The 20,374-nt window shown below is 41.6% G+C and overlaps 1 protein-coding gene across 1 annotated transcript in view; it reads left to right on the plus strand.

Annotated features, from left to right (window-relative positions):
* Positions 1-20,374, plus strand: part of ELMO1 (engulfment and cell motility 1) — a 508,334-nt gene that overhangs the window by 111,601 nt on the left and 376,359 nt on the right. Inside the window, exons 4-5 of the mRNA XM_057730899.1 lie at positions 4,685-4,725; positions 5,714-5,786. Of these exons, the coding sequence (XP_057586882.1) occupies positions 4,685-4,725; positions 5,714-5,786 (114 nt within the window). The remainder of the gene's footprint in view (positions 1-4,684; positions 4,726-5,713; positions 5,787-20,374) is intronic.

Raw genomic sequence — 20,374 nt, forward strand, 5'->3', positions numbered from 1 at the left:
GAAGGCTGTTTTGACCTTCAAAACAAAAAGCTTAAGGGATTTAGTTACGATTTTTGTAAGTTATGAAAACACACACAGGCAATTAGAATAATTTTGCCTCAATATTCTACATCTAGATATATTCATATAGAGTATAGAATTTATTTTTAGTGTTTATGGAGAAGAACTAGTTTTCATCCTTTTAGGTCAAATTTTCTTTTTTCCTGGGCTTTTCTGTCAATGAGGTGAAAGGCAGATTATTCTGCGGGTCTACAAAAAGCTACCAAGGCATTGCACTTGTCACCCTACTCCCAAGTCATAAAGAACTGGCTACATTGACGGAAACATCTTATGTAACCTGAGCAAATGTTAACTAAAACATAGAGCTGAACTTTGGCTTAGAATTTAAGCCAGGCAAGGGGCTCACGTCAAATTAAGGGCTTTGTATAGAAAATGAGAAAAGCACTGCTGCCCAAATAGTGTATTTGGGGTATCTCGTTCAGCCCCTGTCTGTAGGAGTAGTTCCTGCTCACCTGTGTGGCCTTGCTCACGGATGGTTTGATTGGTATCTGTTTCATCACCTGTTGAATTAGACTCATCATCTGCTGGCTGGCTCAGTTCCCTTCCAAGCTGTGAATCGTTGAGTGGCCTCTGCAGGGAGTAGTGACCACCTTTGTGTGTCTGAGCAGGTGCTTAGAGCCACCCTGCAGTGGTTTACGTGGTAGGAAGTGGGATGTGTGCTGATTAATCCCGGCTATCCTTCAAAATCATTTACTTTTATAGTCAAGCCTTTTTTGTTTGTTTGTTTTTGAAAGGAGAGTTAGTGACTGTGTGGATTTTCTGTTTAACAGAAATATGTCGAGTCTCCTCGTATTAGTACCCATGTACTGTGCAACTAATCTTGAGGGGTGGAGAAGTTTGCAAAGGTGAATTAAGATGCCTTGTTCTCAAGGGACAAGAAGATAAGACAGATATGCTAAGTCCTTAGGAGTGATTCGTTCAATGTGCTAAGTGCAGAGGGGCAGATCTCTATCTGGGGAAATCTCCTTAGAGGAGGTGGCTTTGACATGGATATTAATGGTAGGTAAGGGTTCATTGTTAGAGCTGGAACAGAAAGGAGGAGACAGACATTTCAATAAATGGCATTAAATGAAAGTATGGGGGTGGGATTTTTTTTTTGGATGAATCATCCGCTAATCTAGAAGCATGGGGAACATGCACAGCATTAGTAGAAGATTTGATTGCTTGAGACCAGATTGTGGAAAGCCTTGAACGATAAGCTAAGGGATTTATGCTATATAGGTGATGGTCACTGGGGATCTATGAAGGGTACTGGAGCAAAAGAATGATATGAGTAAAGTTTGTGGGGAAAGTGTAATTTTTCCTAATTATAGTCAATGTGGGGATTGGAGACAAAGAAACTGGAAATCCAAAGACTTATTTGCAAGGATCTGGGGCCAAGATCCTGAGAATTCTTAACCAAAGGTGGTAATAAGATCTGTAAAGGATAAATGGGAGAGAGGTTGTGGAGGAAGTAATGATGGGACTCAGTGTCTTGTAAAGATCTGTATATCACAGAATAGAAATGGCAAAGATAAATTCTCTAGAAATGTACGTGGAAGAACTGCCAGAAATAGGCAAGGCAAGTGCAGGAACTATTGAAAGATAGGAATCTGAGTTTGATAGGCCAGTGGAGCATTTGATTGGAAATTTATGGCAAGTAGTTAGTGCTAGTAATGATGGACTGGTACTCAGGAAAGACACTGGGACTGAGGAAGCAGAATTAAGGGTGATGGAATTGGGGTATGATTTATCTGGTAGGAGTTGGAAGGAGAAGTGTCAGGGTTTTAGAAGAGTAGTTAGGAGGAGGTGAGAAGTAATGATGTGAATGTCACAGAGGAAAATGCTACATTACCTGTAACAAATCAGAACTGGAGAGTGAAGAAATAAAGGTTAATGATGCTCTGGGCTGTAGCAGTGTCATAATGAGACAGAAATTGTGGCTGGGGGCATGCTATTATTGGGATAGATTGATGGGTAGGGAATGGTGAGAGTGATGATTTTTTGTTTTTGTATTTAATAAGATGCTTGAAGGAGACTTAACATGCTATTTCTAACAAACTGTCAGAGATTTGCAAGAGTGTTTGGCATCAGGCTTAGAGCTGCTGAAGTGAATGAGGAACTGACCAATTAAGTAAAAGCAGAAGAGATAGGAACAGAAATTTGTAGTTAGGAATCTAAAGGTAAAAGAGAAATAATGAAGGATCTCAAATTTTATTGAAAGATTATTGATATTAACTATAGGATATTGAAGGAAATACAGCAGCTCTGGAAAGAGTGTTTCAAAAAGAAGGTAGTAATGATGTTGTTATATAAAGTGGATGGATTAAGGCAGATGAGAATTGTGAGAAGTCATTGGAATTAGGTTTGGATGGTGGGGCCAGTGTTTCATTGGATGAGATAGAGAACAGAGGGGACAGGTGTAGGAAGCGGGCCGTGGGAACAGCCCTGTCCTTACGTAACGTCGATTTTAATTGGTGAAGCTGCATTATGAGTGCATTATGTTCAGTTAACTGTGATTCCTTTTCCTCTGTGGTTTAAAGTTTTTCTTTAATCTTTCTCTATTAAACCTCTAAGCTTTGTTCTTCCAAAGTCTTTACTCCTTTCATATATCTAACTTCAGAATGTTCTAGCTATAACAGTTCCAGAAGCCCAAAAGTCTTCTGTCTTTTCAAATTTGATTCTGAATCTGTGAGTTAGACCTGAATTAAAATCCAAGAAATTCCTCTAAGTTACCTAGATTAAGAATTCTAATTCTGAAAGCTGTGATTTAAATGGCTTCTCTTACATCAGTAGCAGTACTTTCTTGGCCTGATCTGTACTTTCGATGTAATTTAAGTCTGAAATCTGGCCCTTTTATTTATATTTCAGTTTGGAGGGAGCAAGAAGTAAGATTAGAGGGATAGGAGACCGGTAGGTCCTCATGAAATACGGATAGCCTGGAGAGGACTGTGGCACCTGGAAGTGCAAAATCTTCATCTTATGGGAAAAGTTTTGTTCCTAAAGCTCCTTTGTCCTTTGGTTGTGAGAGCACATTTGTCCCTTGACTCACAGCTAGAACCATAAACAATGGACAAGTTCTTGCAAAAGTCTAGGAGTTGTGTAACATGTAACCTCACTGTAGAACCCAATCTCCGTTTCTAATCTTATTCTAAAGGAGACCAACTCAGAATGTCAGGAATACTTGCCATCTTTCCACCCCTCAACAGTTTTAGGTTCCTTTTCTGCCCACTGCATTTATAGCTGTAGCTGTAGGCAGATATTCTTTTGAAAATATGGTGGTAGGTTTAGTCATAGACCCTAGAGCTCCAGGGGGAGGGAGGGAGAGCACTGGAGGAACACCGAGGACTGTGTTGGAGCTTTTATCAGGGCCTACAGGCCCTTATAAAGGACTATGAGGAGTGCTCAGAATTAATGAAGAGGGCAGACCCAGCAGTATCGGGTCCAAGGGCAAGGATGCAAAGAGGAAATCAAGCTTTTCTAGTGATGTGAGAGGGTAATGAAGTGGAGCCCTATCCATTTTTTGTCTTTTGTCCTTTGTTTCAATTCTCATTTAATTTAATTTAATTCTTGTAACAGCCCTGAGGAGTAGGTAGGTCCTCTGCCCATTTTACAGGAAAGCTAGTTAAGGTTCAGCAAATTAAGGAAATTGTGGGGCTCATTGCAGACAGGTTGACACAGCTAGGATTTGAACTGATTCTGCTTGATTCAGAATTCCTTCCTCCATACCGCAGTGCCCCTCAGAGGGACAGAAGAGAACATGTTTAGATGCTTTTCTATGGTTGTATCTGAAAATTCAGGACCACGTGTTGTATTTCTTTGATTTCTCTTCCCCACTTGTTTCTTGTCTGTGATGTGTTCCTTTGGTTGACACACTACTGCCTGTCCCAAGAGACAGCCGGGTTCTGTTTGCATCCAAAGCAGAAAGAGTTTCGACATCTCCAGGCGAGCTGTTTGTGTCTCTTCACTACATTCTTTCTATCTGGAGGCAGGCGGAGCACAGCTGTGGCAGTTAGACTAAGAGCACAGCTGTAGTCAGCCGCCACTTGACACCACAGCACATGGTATCATAGTCCCGCTACTTGAGTGTGCCCTGCTCAGGCTGCTGCGTGATTGACATTTGCCGGGGCCACAGTTGTGGGGAGAATTCTAATGTCTTTGTAAGAACAATGTCACCATGCTTCATACTCCATTTGCCTCATGTTCTCATAAAAATATCCCACATCCAGGCTTGTTTGCATAAAGCCAAGCTGCTGGTTGCCCGATTCATGTACTACTCTTGAGGAATTCTGGTTATCATTTGACCTTGCAGCTTTTCATTGCCTATGAGATCTTTGATCAAAGCTATGTTTCATGCTGATTTTAATGTGGCTAACATAAATGTGATGTAAGTTTCGTTCAACTAGCAACGTTAAGGATAGAAAAAAGGACCACGAGGGTGAGAAATCATGAATAGAGTTGGTGGTCATGGCTGGTCGATGATCACCTTGAGGAAAACAGCAGACTCACTGACAAGAACCGATAATAGCGAATGTAAATTCTTCTTACTTAGACCTCTCTTTATTAGGCCTCTTCTTCTTCTTTTTAAGTTTAAAATGATGAAATGAAACTAACAGAAAGTATTTCCTTTGTTTCTATTTTTCAGAAAAAGCCACTGTCTGCAATAATAAAGGAAGTCTGCGATGGGTAAGTATCACTCGGGATTTATCTGGGGAGCTTCACTCCAATAATTGAAAGGCAAATAAAATATTCTCGTGCAATTGTTCAATATTATTCCCTGGGTCGCTACTGGATCTGCTCAAAGACACCAAGAATTACTACGTAAGATCTCCATGCCTTTTCCACCAAAAAAATTACCTCTGTTCCTTCAAAAGTAGAAAGTGTAGAATGGCTGATATGTAGACCCTGGAAGTGATTTTATTTATTTTGAAAAGTTGTGGTTCATTCATCCTGCTCAGCAGGGAACAGTCTGAGTTGCCCAGGTTAAGTACACACTTCATCTGGTATAAAATGAGAGGACCGCTCAGGTCCCCATTGAAGATAAAATAATTTAAAAGACAGGTGGGTGCGTGGTTGTGCTGCCACGTGGAACTCCACAGTGATAGTGAGCTTTCCTGCTCCTCTTGGGCTGCTCTGACAGTCCAAAGGAAGAGCACATGCATATGGAGGTTGCACGAGGTTTTTTATTTTTAAAGCAGAACTGTGAGTAGAATTTATTTAAGACCTGGGATCCTTAATTGGAACATGCCAATCTACAGCAAGCATGCCGACTGGGGTTTGTAGACTACAGAGACAATTGAAATGCAACAAGTATCAAAACTTTAAATTGCACGCATTCCCTTTGTTTTCCTCTCTCTGCTCCACTCACTCCTTCATAATAGGGAGGAATGGAACTTTATATTTAAATACCCCTCCCTCAAAGCCATGAAGATAAAATGCCTAAAGGTGAGTGAGCAACAGGCTTGGAATAACACCTAGATGACCCACATCTGAAGTGGTTGGTCTCAGGGTCGTGAAAGGGGGGTAATGCCATTTTGTTTTAGGAACTGCACCATGGGCATCTTGGGTACTGGCCCAATTCCAGTCACAGGATATTTAGTTCATCTAACTCTATCAAACTATAAAAAGAAAATGACCCTTGTTTTTCTGATCAGTTTATGCTTGTATTTTTCAGGTGGTCCCTTGCCAACCATGAATACTTCGCACTGCAACATGCTGATAGTTCAAACTTCTACATCACAGAAAAGGTAAGTCAACCACATTATTTAATCTGGGACACGTTTAAAGGAAATTAAAACATCACTGATGTTTTCTCTACTCAGGACTAAACATGTTGGTCTAAATCTTACATCTCTACCATCCACGAAAATAGAGTCTGCAAAACAAACAACTGCTACTTTAGTACTAGCAAGGGGATATTTAGCCCATTCAGGAATGAAGACCAAATATGTTTCTGCATCCTGTTTTAGCAACAGCATTTGCCTTCTAACAGTGAATTTACTAATTACCTCTCATTCTTATTGCTTGGTTAAAGCATTTGTTTGATACTTAATGACTTAGTCTAGCTCTCCTTTCTCAGACTTTTTTTTCCAGGATAACCTCTAAGCCCTGCTTAAAGTAATTGAAATTGCAAGAAACCATTTTGAAGGTGGCATTGTGTAGGCACTGAGTGTTCTGTGGTTCTTGGGAACACTGCTTTCTTCTTGGGTGATTTTAACTCTTTAGGAAGCTTGGAAGAGAAGGAGGGAATTGTGAAGACTACAGTGGCTCTGGCCACAAGTACAGTTAATGTCTTAGAGATCCCTGAAAAGAGAAGGGAAAACTAGTATTTATTCAGCACCTACTATGTGCCAGGAACTGGGCCGGGCACATTATATATTTGTTTGTTGATTTTGTCCTCAAGACTAACCTGTGATAGAAACCACAGTGGCTTTGGTTAACAGATAAGAAACTGAATCATAGAAGTCAGATGGCTTGGCCAATATTTCAGGGGTAGTAAACCATAGAACCAAGAAGCAAGTTCCGAACTTTGTGCTTCTATCACTTTCTCTTTGCGGAATTACTAGAAGAGTTTAGCATGCAGGTCAGTTTTGTGGCAAGCTCCCTGAAAATGCACAGAAGCCAGTACTGTTCACATGGAACTGATAACCTTCTGGGGCTGGTGGGGAGGGAAGGGATGGCTCTGTGAACAGTTTTCATCACAGCAAGGTGGGCAGCGCTGGGCAGATGGGAATACAAACTGCTCTGGGAGACGGGAGAATCGGGTGACCTGTGGCTCCTGGCTTTGTTTGTCCCAACCGGCCGTCCCTAGAGTGACCGTAAGCTTCCCCATGAATCAAGTGGTGGAGGAAGGTGGAGGTGGTAACAGCGTCCTGTCCCCGCTATGACTGCCCGCTCTACCCTGCAGAGGGAGGGAAGCAACAGGCATTCAGTCCAGCTCCAAGGGCGGACAGCCAGAGGCCTGGGAATGCTTCTCAAAAATTGCTTTATTCTTCCCAGATGGACCCTGGAATTTTCATAACCGATCATGTTTTCTTCTGCACAGTGATTGCCAGCAAGCTGAGCGTTAACAAGTGGACTAGATTTCCTGGCCTGTGTTGTAGTTATTACTTTTACTTGTTGCTTTGATTCATTCCGCAAACAGTTTCTTATCTTTATTTCCCCCTTGCTTCATTTTCTTAAGATTTTTCATTTCTTTTTATATTTATATAATCTGCATGCTATTCTCTGTGAGATAAAGAGGACATAAATAAAGTTAAATGTTAGTAGTTGAATGTATTGCTGTTGATACCCTTAAACAGAAGACTGTCTCGTTTCACTTTGGTTCACCTTTCAAAGGCAACTAAATATTGTGACTTTTGGGCTATTATTGGAAAAGGTTGGATGGCTTTCTGCTGTTTGGGATATAATATGAAAAAGTTTAAAAATTATCAAGTGATAAAATAATAGGACAACAGGAGTTATAATAGGGTTTTTCAAACATCACCATTTAGTGGGTACTGAAATCAATTTGGTGTCCATAGCATTAAAAACTGGAATAAAATAGAGTAGAATAGGTCAGAGTACATCATCTGTGTTGCTTCTGAAAAATTTATGTCACACACACATGTATAATAATGCAAGTATATTGTGTGAATTTTTTACCCTAGGCTGTGCCCCCAAAGCCATTGAGTCACAGATCGCTCTGCCTTTGATTAACTATATTGGCTCGTGTCCCCTGGGGTCTGTCCCGTCTTCTGTCATCATTCTCAGGAGACCTGTGTATTGGTGATTACTAAGGATGGAATTCTCAGACTGGAGAACATAAGCATCACAGGGAGAATCATTTTAAAATGTAGATTTTTCAGATCCCAACCCCAGAGACTCAGAATGAGCAGGCCTTGGATATGACATAGGATTCTGCACTTTAAGAGCCCTCCATGGAATTCTGATGCAGGTACCGGGGACCACTTGGAGGAATGTTGCTTTGGGGACTTTTCTGAAGAGAGGGGACCAGAGCACCCTGGGCACTGTGCACTATAAACAGAAGTCATGTGCTAAGTTTCCTTTAGAAGTGTGTTTGTATGCAGCCAGTTCTTAAAATAATTTAAAAATTCATATATTATTTATGCTTTTATTCTAATTAACATTAATATCTACTCAGAAAATTCAAACCACTCAGAACAATGGGAAAATTATGATTTTATTGGGCATCCTAGTTATTTTCTGAGAGATCTTGTTTGGCCTGAGGACATCCTTAATGTTGAATTTAAAGGGAGTGCCACCTAAATCTGTCATCAATCTGTCTGTCTCTTCATTGCCAGTAGCGAGGATTCTTCCTTTACTAAAAGTTTAGGGAGTGAGAAGGCTCATTTTCCCAACTGTAGCTCTTTGTTTGTAAATAAAATGTCATCACTCTTCCTCCTGCAGCTGTCACTGGGCACAGCGTATGCATGTGACACAGAACTTGATACGCACAGGGCGGGAGATGGACCTTGAATCCTGGGCCCACAGCGGCAAATCTGGGCCGCCTTCAGTCTGCGGTTAGGTGCATATAGTTCTTTGCAAATATTCCTAAAAACAGAGCCCATTGCCCATTTTTTTAAGTAACATATTTAGCATCATCTTGGTTACTTACAGCCCAATGAGTTGTTAGGCAATATTTGTGTTACCATGGTAACCGGTGACTACTTTTCGAAACTTGTGCATGTTCTTAGGTACTGACTTTTCCTTGTATGTGAGGTGGTCTCCTTTCCTCTGGCAGAGACACAATATCGCCTGTAATTTTCAAGAAGTAAAATTCTCCAGCCCTGACTGGACAAGCTAACATATTCTGTAACTGATGGATGCTTGCGATGCTTTTCCAAGAGCCTCAGGAAGGCGCCTTCCCTGCTTTTATCATGTTATCCAAGCCCATTTTCTGAAATTGTCTTCATTTGCTTATTGGGCCATTAACTTCTGTTTTTCAGTGCAGGAGGAAAAAATGTCATGTTGTTAAGCAGCGTTCAGCAGAAGCAGAGCCTGCGAATGCCTTAGAGAAAGTTATGATGCAGCTACTTACAGGTTCAGATTCCACCCCAGAGACTTTCATATTTCAGAGCCGTGTCTCAGAGACAGAGAGAGAGAGAATGCAAAATAAAAAATGAACTTTGTACTTTTCAGCTTTATTGAGGTGTAACTGACAAAGAAAACTGTAAGATCTTTAAGCATATATCATGGTGATTTGATATACATATACATTGTGAAAGGATGCCCACCTAGTTAATTAACATATCCATCACCTCTGTTTATTTATTGGGTAAGAACATTTAAGTTCTACTCTCTTAGCAAATTTTAATTATACAATACAGTGTTATCAACTAACCACCATCTTTTACATTAGATCCTGAGACGTTAGTAATCTTATACTCTGAAATGTTATACCCTTTTACCAACTTCTTTCTTTTTCCCCCAACCCTTCAGCACCTGGAAACCACTTTTTCTACTCTCTGTTTCAATGAGTTTGACTTTTATTATTATTTTTTAGATTCCACAGATAAGTGATTCCACGCAGTATTTGTCTTTCTCTGTCTGACTTATTTCTCTTGGCATGATGCCCTCGGGGTTCATCCATGTTGTTACAAATGGCAGGATTTCCTTCTTTCTCATGGCTAAATAATATTCTATGGTATATATCTACAACATCTGCTTTATCCATTCATCCATTGATATCACTAAGGTTGTTTCCATATCTTGACAATTGTGAATAATGATGCAGTGGAAATGGGAATACAGATATCTCTTCAATATCTTGTTTTCAGAAGTGGGACTGTTGGATCCTTATTGTAGTTCTATTTTTGAGTTTTTGAGAAACCTTCATACTGTTTTCCGTAGTGCCTATACCAATTTATTTTCCCACCAACAGTGTATGAGGGTTCTCTTTTTTTCACATCCTCATCAACATTATCTCTCCCTTTTTTATTTTTGATAGTAGCCATCCTAACAGGTGTGAGGTAACTTCTTATTGTGGTTTTAATTTGCATTTCCCTGATGATTAGTGATGTTGGTTAGTCATATACTTGTTGGCTGTTTGCATGTCTTCTTTAGAAAAGTGTCTATTCACATTCTCTGCCCATTTTTTAATTTGGACTTTTAAAAAAATTTTTGCTATCGAGTTGTGTGAGTTTGTTATATATTTTGGATATTAACCCCTTGTCAGATATATGATTTGCAAATACTTTTCGCTATTCCATAGGTTGCCTTTTCATTTTGTCAACAGTTTCCTTTGCTGTGCAGAAGCTTTTTAATTCAATGTAGTCCCATTTGTTTACTTTAAGTATTCCAGTGGAATTTGTGTTCTGAAAAAGAATTTTATAGAGAGAGATGGCTAAGCGTTTTAGTCCATTATCTTCATTCCAGTCTCAGGATGCAGGTATTATTATCTCCATTTTACAGTGAGGAAAGTGAGACCCAAAGAGACTATGCAGCAACCGATTTAGGTCATACAAATGGGCAGTTGTCAAGCTAAGCCTTGAATCCAGGTAGGTCTGCCTTCAAAGCTGTCTATGCCGCCTCCTGGAAACCCTCTGTCCCTGCTGCCTGGGCCTTGGTTTGTTTATGATGCCACTTTGTTTTGCTAACACCAGGCCAGTGATCCTGATGGTAATTGCCTCGGGACAATAAATATAGGAAGTTACGGCCTGTGAACACTGGTTACCAGCTTTAGTCTGTGACCTCCTTATTCCTTAAGAGGGTGGCTTGGAGAAAGTTGTAACAGATAATCTTCCACTCACTGGGGATTAGCAAAGTACACTTTCATTTGCCTTTGGTCTGGGTATCATTGCATTAATACCATATTTTTTAGGCAAACAGGAAAATTCCCTTGTCATCCTTAACCCTGAGCATGCAGACAGATAGGTCCTCAGAAGGCACGGGGCATGGTGGAGGGCACCTTTAGGAGAAGTTTTCTCATGATTGAAGTTTTCTCACGATTTCACGATGGCATTTGGTCCCCCTGTGCTAAGACCTACTTTAGAATGTGTGAAGTATACTGATATACCTTGGCAGTATCTTATTTCTATAAGTTCTTATTTTGTAAAAATGGTGGTAACCATGCTTCATCCAGGCCCTGTCTGTGAAGCTGGCCCCAGGAACCTTTGGGAAGGAAGTGGGGTCATTTGAAGGGCACCCCTTTTTAATGCCATTCCCACTTCCTTGGTGCTCTCTGTTCTCAACAGGCCTTGAGCTTCCCAGAATCCCTGGGCAGACAGGGATTGTGTATCCCTGCGACTTGTGTGTCTGACTTGGGTCAGGAGACTACTCAATTATCATGTGAAATTCAGTTCAACTATGGTGATTTGAGCGCCGGGCTCTACAAAGAGCTTAGTGAGATGAAACTCTTTCATTCACTGCATCCGTGGATCTCAGGGTGTAGTCGGGGAGAAAACCTTGAAGTGGGCATGGGTTTTTAGGAAGAAGAGGAAAGAACCAAGTAATAATAGAAGAGAAGAGGGATCCAAAAAGTTCCTGGAGAGGGCTGACCATGTCTGAACTAAATTTTGAGGGACTAACGGGAAAAGTATTTATTCAAAGACAGAACCCTTCTTGTGAGTTTTAGGCACCTTTAGGCCAGCTGGGGCATTAGCTGGGGCTTGGTAACAACTGTCACAAACATTTGTTGGATGCTTGATGTGTGGCAGGCCCTGGGCTAAAAGCTTCGCTTCGCCTGGGCTCTTTGTTGTACTTGAATCTTCACAGGAAGCCCGTGAACCAGGTTTTGTTGTTACCTGCTCCACTCTACAGAGGGCACGACTGAGGCTCAGGGGTGTAAGTAACAAAGCAGTGATGGATGCAGGAAATCTGACTCCAGAGCCAGTGTCCTGCGCTCTTGGGCTGGGCTGTGGGACAGGCAGGACTCTCAGCAGTTCTCATCATGCTGTGCTGCTGATGGAAGGCACACAAGTTCTTGGTGCTGGAGGTGGAAGTCGATCTTTCCATCCTCTCTTTTACCTCCCTGGTTTCCTCTACTGACAGTCCTCATTCTACTACCTCTTGGTCCTCCAAAAACATTTGATCCTATTTATACCCATGACCCAATAACCCAATAGCATCAGCATTGCTGAATGAAGTAATTTGCCTTAGAAATTCCCCACAGATATACCCATTGCCAGCAGAATTTCTTTTCTATTTGGAACAAGGCTGGTGGGCCCAAGGGATCTGGTTCCATCCTTGTGTGGGGACGTTGGCTTTGCACAGAGATAGTGGGCGGTGCTTCTCAGCTGGGCTGGTTAACACAAAGGCATGAATCCCTATTGGTTACTAAACAAATTGAGCACAGGGATGCCACGTGACTGGCTCAAGGACACTGTAATGAAAACAATTCAATGCACTAAATGTCTCTGGTCCACTTGGTTCATCTTTTAAAAGTGGCTAACATATTTTGGGGTTTGGGGTATTATTGGGAAAGGATTGGGGAATTTTCTTCCATATGAGTATAATGTGAAAAGAGTAAGATTGGTTTTAAATGATAAAATTACAGGGCAACAGAGGTAATAGTAAGGTTTTTCAAACCTTTGGTCATCATTTGTTAGTGGGTGTTAAGTCAATTTAGTAGGTTGAAGGGGCATTAAAAATGGACTATAATGGGATAGAAAAAGATCAGTGTGTTACATGTGTTGTTTTGCGAAATATTTGTTTCATGTATATTCCTGTTTCATGTTACATTCATATGTAACATGTGTTTAGTCTTATCTCTTAGCCTGGGGTCAAAAATATTTGAAAGTCACTGAAAATATTTACGAGGTGGGGGATTAACTAGAAAGGATAAATACAAGTGCTGTAATGTTAAGTAGTTTAAGGAAGCCTCATATTTGGAATGTGTTCTTCCCTGAAGAAAGTAATACACACACACACCACCACCACAACCACCACCAAACAAAATACGAAGCAAACCAAGGCATGTCTTTTCCTAGGGAGCTGCCCCTCCACTGGCTGCTAGGAGGAGCAGCCGATGGCCTGCTGCCACGTGTCCCTTCTCTATTGCCCCCAACAGCTGAGGGGACCGGAAGGTGACACCTTAGCTGACCCCCCTCCTCAACCCCGGCCCGGTTCTCCTCTCCTGGGAATCTGAAATTGAGAGGTGAGCTGGGTGATGGTGTTTGCCAGAACAGGAAGGTCGGATGGAGTCAAAGCTGCTGTGGTGTCAGGGCAGATGCATCTTCCTACAAGCTGAGCGAGGGGCTTTGCAGCCTCAGCCGTAAGTACACAGAGTAAAACCAGTCTGCAGAAAAGATGGAGATAAGTGGGGATGAAGGCCTGTGAGGGAGGCAGAGGAGGGGGAGAGGGAGAGGTTTCCAATCTAGATTTCCTCTCTGCTTTCTCTTTCCTGTCTTTGCATCCCTGTGAGAGGATCTGCTGTGGATTTTCAGTCCTGCCCCTGAAACCGCTGTGCTTGGGTCTCAGTTACTCTTGATCAAAGAACTTCCACTGGGACAGGCATTTTAATTTGAGTAAACCAGAGCCCAGGAACGCTGTAAATTTCCTAACCCAGCCATACATCCTATGCGACATTCCGCTTTCTGCTGCCTGTGGTAAGATTCTGGGTTTATTCAGTAGAAGCCACTGTGACTACCTCTTAGCCCTCAGCCAGGTGTGACCAGCGTGGGCTGCCACCTGCTGATCTGGGCCAGTGCCTCCAGGACTGGCTCTCAGCAGGCAGAAGTGGGCAAAGAAAGATGCTCCTGCTTTTCACCTTGCCCTGGCCCTTGGCTCTTCTGGGGCTCCTGACTCGCCGCATTTCTCTCACGCTGTCCCTTTGCGCCACCTCTTGCCTGTCTCACACCCTGCTGCCTGCTCTCCCTTTGTTAAAGCCTCCACATTCACATGTGCCTTGCTGCTGAATGCTTTCTTTTTGGATTTGTAACTGACCCTGACTTCTGGCAGGGATGCTCCCTGCCCTACTGGCTGCTTGTATGCCTGTCACCAGCCTTTAGAAAGCACTGGACTCTTCCGGACTGGCTGCTTGTCTTGGATCTGCCAACTCAAAATCCAGGGCCATCAAAAAAACCCAGCCATGTCAGGAGGAAAAGAGGGAAAAGAGCCATGCACGCATGTATTCAAGAAAAGAAACCTGTACTGACTTCTCATATGTGCCAGTCACCATGATAAGCTTGAGATTTTTTTTTTCTTTAAAAACTTTTATTGAGATACAGTTGACATACAATAAACTGCATATGTTTAAAGTGTACAATTTGATATTTTTCTTATTAGTAATGTATATATGGCAATCCCAATCTCCCAATTCATTCCCCTCCCCCCCCACCACTTTCCCCACTTGGTGTCCAGATGTTTGTTCCCTACACCTGTGTCTCTATTTCTGCCTTGCAATCTGGTTGATTTGTACCATTTTTCTATATTCTGCATATGTGTTAATACAGGATATTTGTTTTGCTCTTTCTGACTCACTTCACTCTGTATGACAGTCTCTAGGTCCATCCATGTCTCTATAAATGTCCCAATTTCGTTCCTTGTTACAGCTGAGTAATATTCCACTGTATATATGTACCGCATCTTCTTTATCCATGCATCTGTTGATGGACATTTAGGAGCTTGAGATTTTTTTTAACATCTTAATTGAGATATAATTCATATACCATAAAAACTACCATTTAAGTGTACCATGCAATGGTTTCTAGTATATTTACAGAGTTGTACAGTATTTTATTTTTTAGATAGTAAGCTGCGTCATTTCTCTTCAGGGTATTTTCAAGTTCCAAACCAGCAGCTCTCAGACGCACATGTAGATCACAGCCTCAGATCTAGAGATGTGGATCCAGTAGATGGAGGCTGCACTTCAAACGTTTGTAACCAGTCCAGGTGGTACTAGCGCCACGTTTGAACATTACCCATTAGAACTATGAGCAGCCTCTGTACCTTTATTCCTGCATGCTCTGTGTCGGCTAAAGAGAAATGCACCACCTAAAAAGTTGCCAGTTATGTTTTATTCAGGGACTTTACTGAGGACTATAACACAGGAGGCAGCCTCCCAGATGGCTCTGAGGAACTGTTCCAAAGAGGTAAGGGAGGAGCCAGGGTATATAGGAGTTTTTGCAAAAACAAACAAACATACCAAAAAATCCAACAAAAAAAAAAAAAAAAAAAAAAGAAAGAAAAAAGAAAAAAAAAAGAAACCCCAAAACATTTAGTCAAACATCAAAAGATTACTGCTAATCACGAAAAACAGGCATCTCAAGTTAATGACTTCAGTGCTTTCTGCATTTGGGAGGATTCAGGAGTCTGGCCTCATTGAAATTAGTCCTTAGATATGCATCTTAAAGATCTAGGGTCAGTATCCTGTTCTTCTCTGTCCTGAATCCCCCTCAGGGCACACCAAGGGGGGCTGGGGGGCTGCTGTGGCTGATGGCTTGATGGTGGGCAATGTTTGTTGTTTACCAGAAGGGCAGGCAATGTTCTTTGTTTACTGAAACGGCAGGCAGTGTTTTTTTATCTGCAGAAGAAAACCCATATTGTGAATTCTTATCTGCTTGTGGTCCTGTGTGCTGCCCGAAGTGGGGTCCCCATTGCGCTTCACCTCATTCTGCTTCCACTGTTGCTGAGGGAGAACGAGGTCCAGCTTCCTTCCTTAACCTGGCCAGCAGGGTGTGTCACAATCTAGCCCCAGTCAACATTTTCAATTTGCCCTCTTTTTCTTGTTCTCTCTGCTTTAGCCAAATGGCCTCAATGTTCTCCAGATAAACCTTGCTCTGTCTCACCAGTGTAGCTTTACTCACCTGGAATTCAGTCCTGCCAACCCTCCTGTTTCAGGTCCTAGGTTAGATGCTGGGGATAAAGAGATGAAATGACAGACTCCTTGCTTCTGCGGGAGATGTCTTAACAACACACACAGGAAGTAATGCCATTAAAATAACTGCCCTTTTGGGACAGCTGGCCCTCCTCTCCCTACCAATCATAAATTGTCTGAGCTGGAAGAAACCTTGGCTGCTTGCCTAAAATAATCTTAACCCCAGTGTTGGAGATTAGTGTCTTCATTCAGTCCTTCAGCTCTAAATCTCTTCCTTTCTTTGCTGCTGCAGGAATTATTGTCTCTTTAGTTTTTTGTCTCTTAGGTTCATTTGATAGCTAAGCAGGATCTGCATCTCTTTACTGTTGCCTTGAAGTGTTACTTAACCACTGGTGTGCTAATTTGCATTTTCCCCTCCCTGGAGTTGCAAGTGCCTTACAATCAAAAGCTCAGTCCCACCTCTGGGGCCCCGACAGTGTCTCATGTGGTTCCTTGAACATATTCTGTAGGTGTGCGAAGATTGTGGATTTTATGTGATGCAGTTTTCGTTGTAAGATAAAAGGTACAATTGCTTGCTTAATAAATTATATATGATGTTGGTTAATTCAATTACCAGAATATACACTTACACTTTCAGATTATTCACAGTGGAGAAATCGTGGAGTGAATAAATGAATCTTAATGCTCCTCTTGGAGTCTTAAATCAGTGTTAAAAAGTTGGCTTTCAGTACCCCACGACTGATTATCTTTTCCAAAATAAGTACGTACATACATACACACACATAATATTTATACTGTGCTGGATGTCGATGACAATTTTTAGATTCATGAGATTTCCCAAGACAATACTTAAACCCAGTCCCATGGATGTAAGTACTCCTTCTTTAGAATAAATGACCGGTTTCTGAGAACTTAGTCAGCTGGAGGAATTTATCTCTAGTTCACAGCAATAGCTATGGGAGGGAAAAATAAGATGCCCTCTGGTATCTCATACGAATAATTCATCATTAGGCAGGTGATCAAAGAATAATACAGTTTCAAAGTTGGTATTATCATTTTTATTTTCATCGCAGCAAACAACAGCCTCTAAGAACCAGACCGTAGTTTTGACAGATAATTTACCCCAGATTGTGTGATTTTTGTTGTTCAATTCCGAGAAAGTGAGTTTTACTTTATTGCACCCTGGGGGATCCATTAATATTCTTGTGGCTCACCTATCTTCGGGTCTTTATTTCAGGCAGTTGGCTCTGTGGAAGCAGTGCTCACAGGAGAGCAGAGAGAATTCTAGGCTTACATACGTGCTTTAGAGTTTTCACGAAGGAAAACGTGGGCAATGGCTACGAAACCTCGTCAGCATCTTGTCCCCACCCCACACACTCTTGCTCATTAAATGAAGGAGAAACTTAGGATACTCACACTCTGCTGTGGTGACACGTTTTCCAATAACCAAGGAACAACTGAATGCAACTGTTTGCGGTTGGAATTGTATGTACGTAACGGTGAAAGCAAGTCACTAAGAACAGAGGTTGTAGCAAGAATCTTGACCATCAGGAAAAGCACTTTGGAACTTATCATATTGTGTTTGCTGTGTCTTAGTCCTTTCAGCTTGGTTAACAAAACTGCCATAGACTGAGTATCTTACAAACAACAGTCCTGGAGGCTGGAAGTTCAAGATGAAGGCACTGACAGATTCACTGTCTGGTGAGGGGCTGCTTCCCGGTTCATAGATGGCCGTCTTGTCACTGTGCCCTCAGAAGGCAGGAAGGGAGAGGCAGCTTTCATAAGGGCACTGATCCCATTCATGAAGTCTCCCTTCTCATGACCTCCCAAAGGCCACACCTCCTGATAGCATCACATTGGGCATTAGGGTTTAACAAATGACTTTTGGGGGGACACAAACATTTAGTCTGTAGCAGCATGCCCACTTATGAACCAAGAAAGTTTTATCATCCTCCCCCCAGACCTACATTTTGAGTTTCCCCAAGCCAGGAACCAAAAAATTATTTATATTATTAATATTGACTTGAAGAATATATTGGATTTTTCCCAATTCAGTTGTCAAAGACAAAAGGCTGGGATTGAGCTAAGGGCAGGGTGATAGCCACATGGCAAACCTGGGTATTTAGCTCCTGGGATGTCGTTTGGGATAGAATGATAGGTACTACTCTTGGGTGTCCGCGGCCCTTTCTCAATTCATCAAGCCCAATCTGTGAACATTGAAGTGTACACATGCAGTGGTGCACATGCATGCATGCATCAAACTATCCTAACTTTCCCCAGGAGCTATCCAGCCCTTGGCACGAGGTTTCAGTCAGCTGTTTTCTTTTCCCGGAATGTGACCCTAGCTGGTATCTTTGCTCTTAGTGACTCAAACTAAATTGGCATTAGCCTTTCCGAAGTCTCTTAAAACATTTTTGGGGTGTTTTTAGAGTTTTCTAATTAAGAGTTTGAGAACTGGATGGGAGCTATCGTTTTAAATCATTTGGTGCTTTTCCTCCAAAGAGAACTTGGAAGGGTGTATACTTATTTCAGGATGAAGAAAAAAAAAGGCAGTCTCAGTTGAGTCATATAAATGAGAGGGAGCAGGGGAGAGGAGGGTACTGACTGCCACCAGCATTACTCAGATGTCAGTGGGTTTTATGACATGTTATTTAATGTTTGCCACTGACTGTTGGATAGAGGCTATAACAAGATGATTACACAGGCAGCTAACTTTTTTGCTTAGGCTCCCTAGCTTGTATTTGGTAAGATACGACTGCTTCTAGAATCGCAGGCAAACATAAATGCCAGAGGTCATGATAATTCCATGTTCTCCAGTTCAGCTATTAAACCAATGAATAGATTGACTCAAGCACTGAAACATTTAACTGTGTAATGCTCAGATACAGAATGAATGACACATGGGTTTCCTGCAAAGGCAGGCGCTTGTTTACCAAAAATGACCCTAAAAACACCAGAACACCCTTTCTAAACAAAACAGAGACAAGAGTAAAAAGCAAAAACCCATTTTCAGTAGAGGAGATTAGTTCTGAGAATGGCTCTGTGACTCTTATATTGTGTTCCAAAGCCAGAAACCTAATTGCAAATTTCCTAAGCATGATCCCTTTTATGTTTTTTATACTCTAGGCTTGGACTACATTTTTCAAAGTTTTAAGATGAAGACACAGTATATACATTGTGTGTGCCAGAGGTAACATAAAAAAAGTCATGAAACAGTAGTCACTGAAATGCATTTTCATTGTTGTTGTTATTTTTAGTCTGTTATTTTGTATTTTGTTTTTTGTTTCTTAAATGTTTGCTAGGACCCACTAGGATGCCTTCATGACTGTCACTGATGGTGATCCACAGTGTGAAAAACATTTCATTACACTTTTTGCTCTGCAAGGTCACAGGCAAAGTTAAGGATCCTCACCCCTTTGCTGTCCCAGTATCTAGAACAGTGCTTAAAAAATATTTATTCAGTGAAAGGGTGAATGCCCACTAAAACAGTACATCAGTGACTTAAGGGCAGACTTGAAGGATAAGGATGAACAAAAGAAAGAAGAGAAATAAAGAAAAGATACAAAGTGTGGTAGAAAGACTAGGGAGAGGGCAGAGGAAAGAGATCTTGCTTCAACCCAAGAAAGGTAGTGTGCCTGCAGCTGTTTTCTGCATGCGGCACTCTGTGACATTTGGGGTTCTGGGATGCCCACACTTTCCACTGTGATCAGAGTTAAGTTACACTAATAACTATTGTATGACATTTCTTTTTTATCTCCATAGTTCCATTTCTTTCTACATTAAAAATACCCCATATTTAGTAACGTGAAACAAAAACCCATTATCAGTGGAGATGATACTTACTGATTCTCTGGGTGAGGCATGTAGCTATGGCAAAGCAAGGATGATGGCTTGTCTCTGGTGATGTCTGGAGTCTCATCTGGGAAGGCACTAATACCTGGGGGCTGGAATCATTTGGACGTTTCTTCACTTATATGTCTGGCTCCCAGGCTGGGATGGCTCAAAGGCTGAGCTCAGCTGGGACTGTACACTGGAGTGCTGACCTGTGGCTTTTCCACGTGGCTTGGGCTTCCTCACAGCATGGTGGCAGTGTTCTTAGAAGCTCCCTGAGAGGGCACTTCCTAAGAGCCAATATTCCAGGAGAACCAAACAGAAGCTGCATGGCTCTTTATGACCTAGCCTTGGAAGTTCTGTAGAATCATCTGCTGTCATCTGTTGCTGAAAGTAGCCACAAGCCTCCCCAGATTCAAGGGGAGAAGACATGGGCTCCTCCTCTCTATGGAAAGAATGGCAAATGACTTTGGGGTTTTTTAATTAAACCACCATATGCCACGTCCTTTTACCTTTCTCTTTCAGGGAAAAGCTGTTAGAGTTACTATTTTCTAGATGTTATCCAAAGATTAAACTATATCTTTTGGTAGATTTCAACTTTTTAAGCTAAGAGCAAGAAGAAAATGTAGTTAAAATAAGAAAAATAGAAGAAAGTTTACATCATTAAAACATAGAGCAGCAATGAGACTAGTTTCCACGTTGATAAAGGAGGAGGAACAATGTATTGCTTCTTTTCCTTAAGGGTGG

Source organism: Hippopotamus amphibius, chromosome 4 (assembly GCF_030028045.1).
Source record: "Hippopotamus amphibius kiboko isolate mHipAmp2 chromosome 4, mHipAmp2.hap2, whole genome shotgun sequence".
In the NCBI taxonomy this organism is placed as follows: Eukaryota; Metazoa; Chordata; class Mammalia; order Artiodactyla; family Hippopotamidae; genus Hippopotamus; species Hippopotamus amphibius.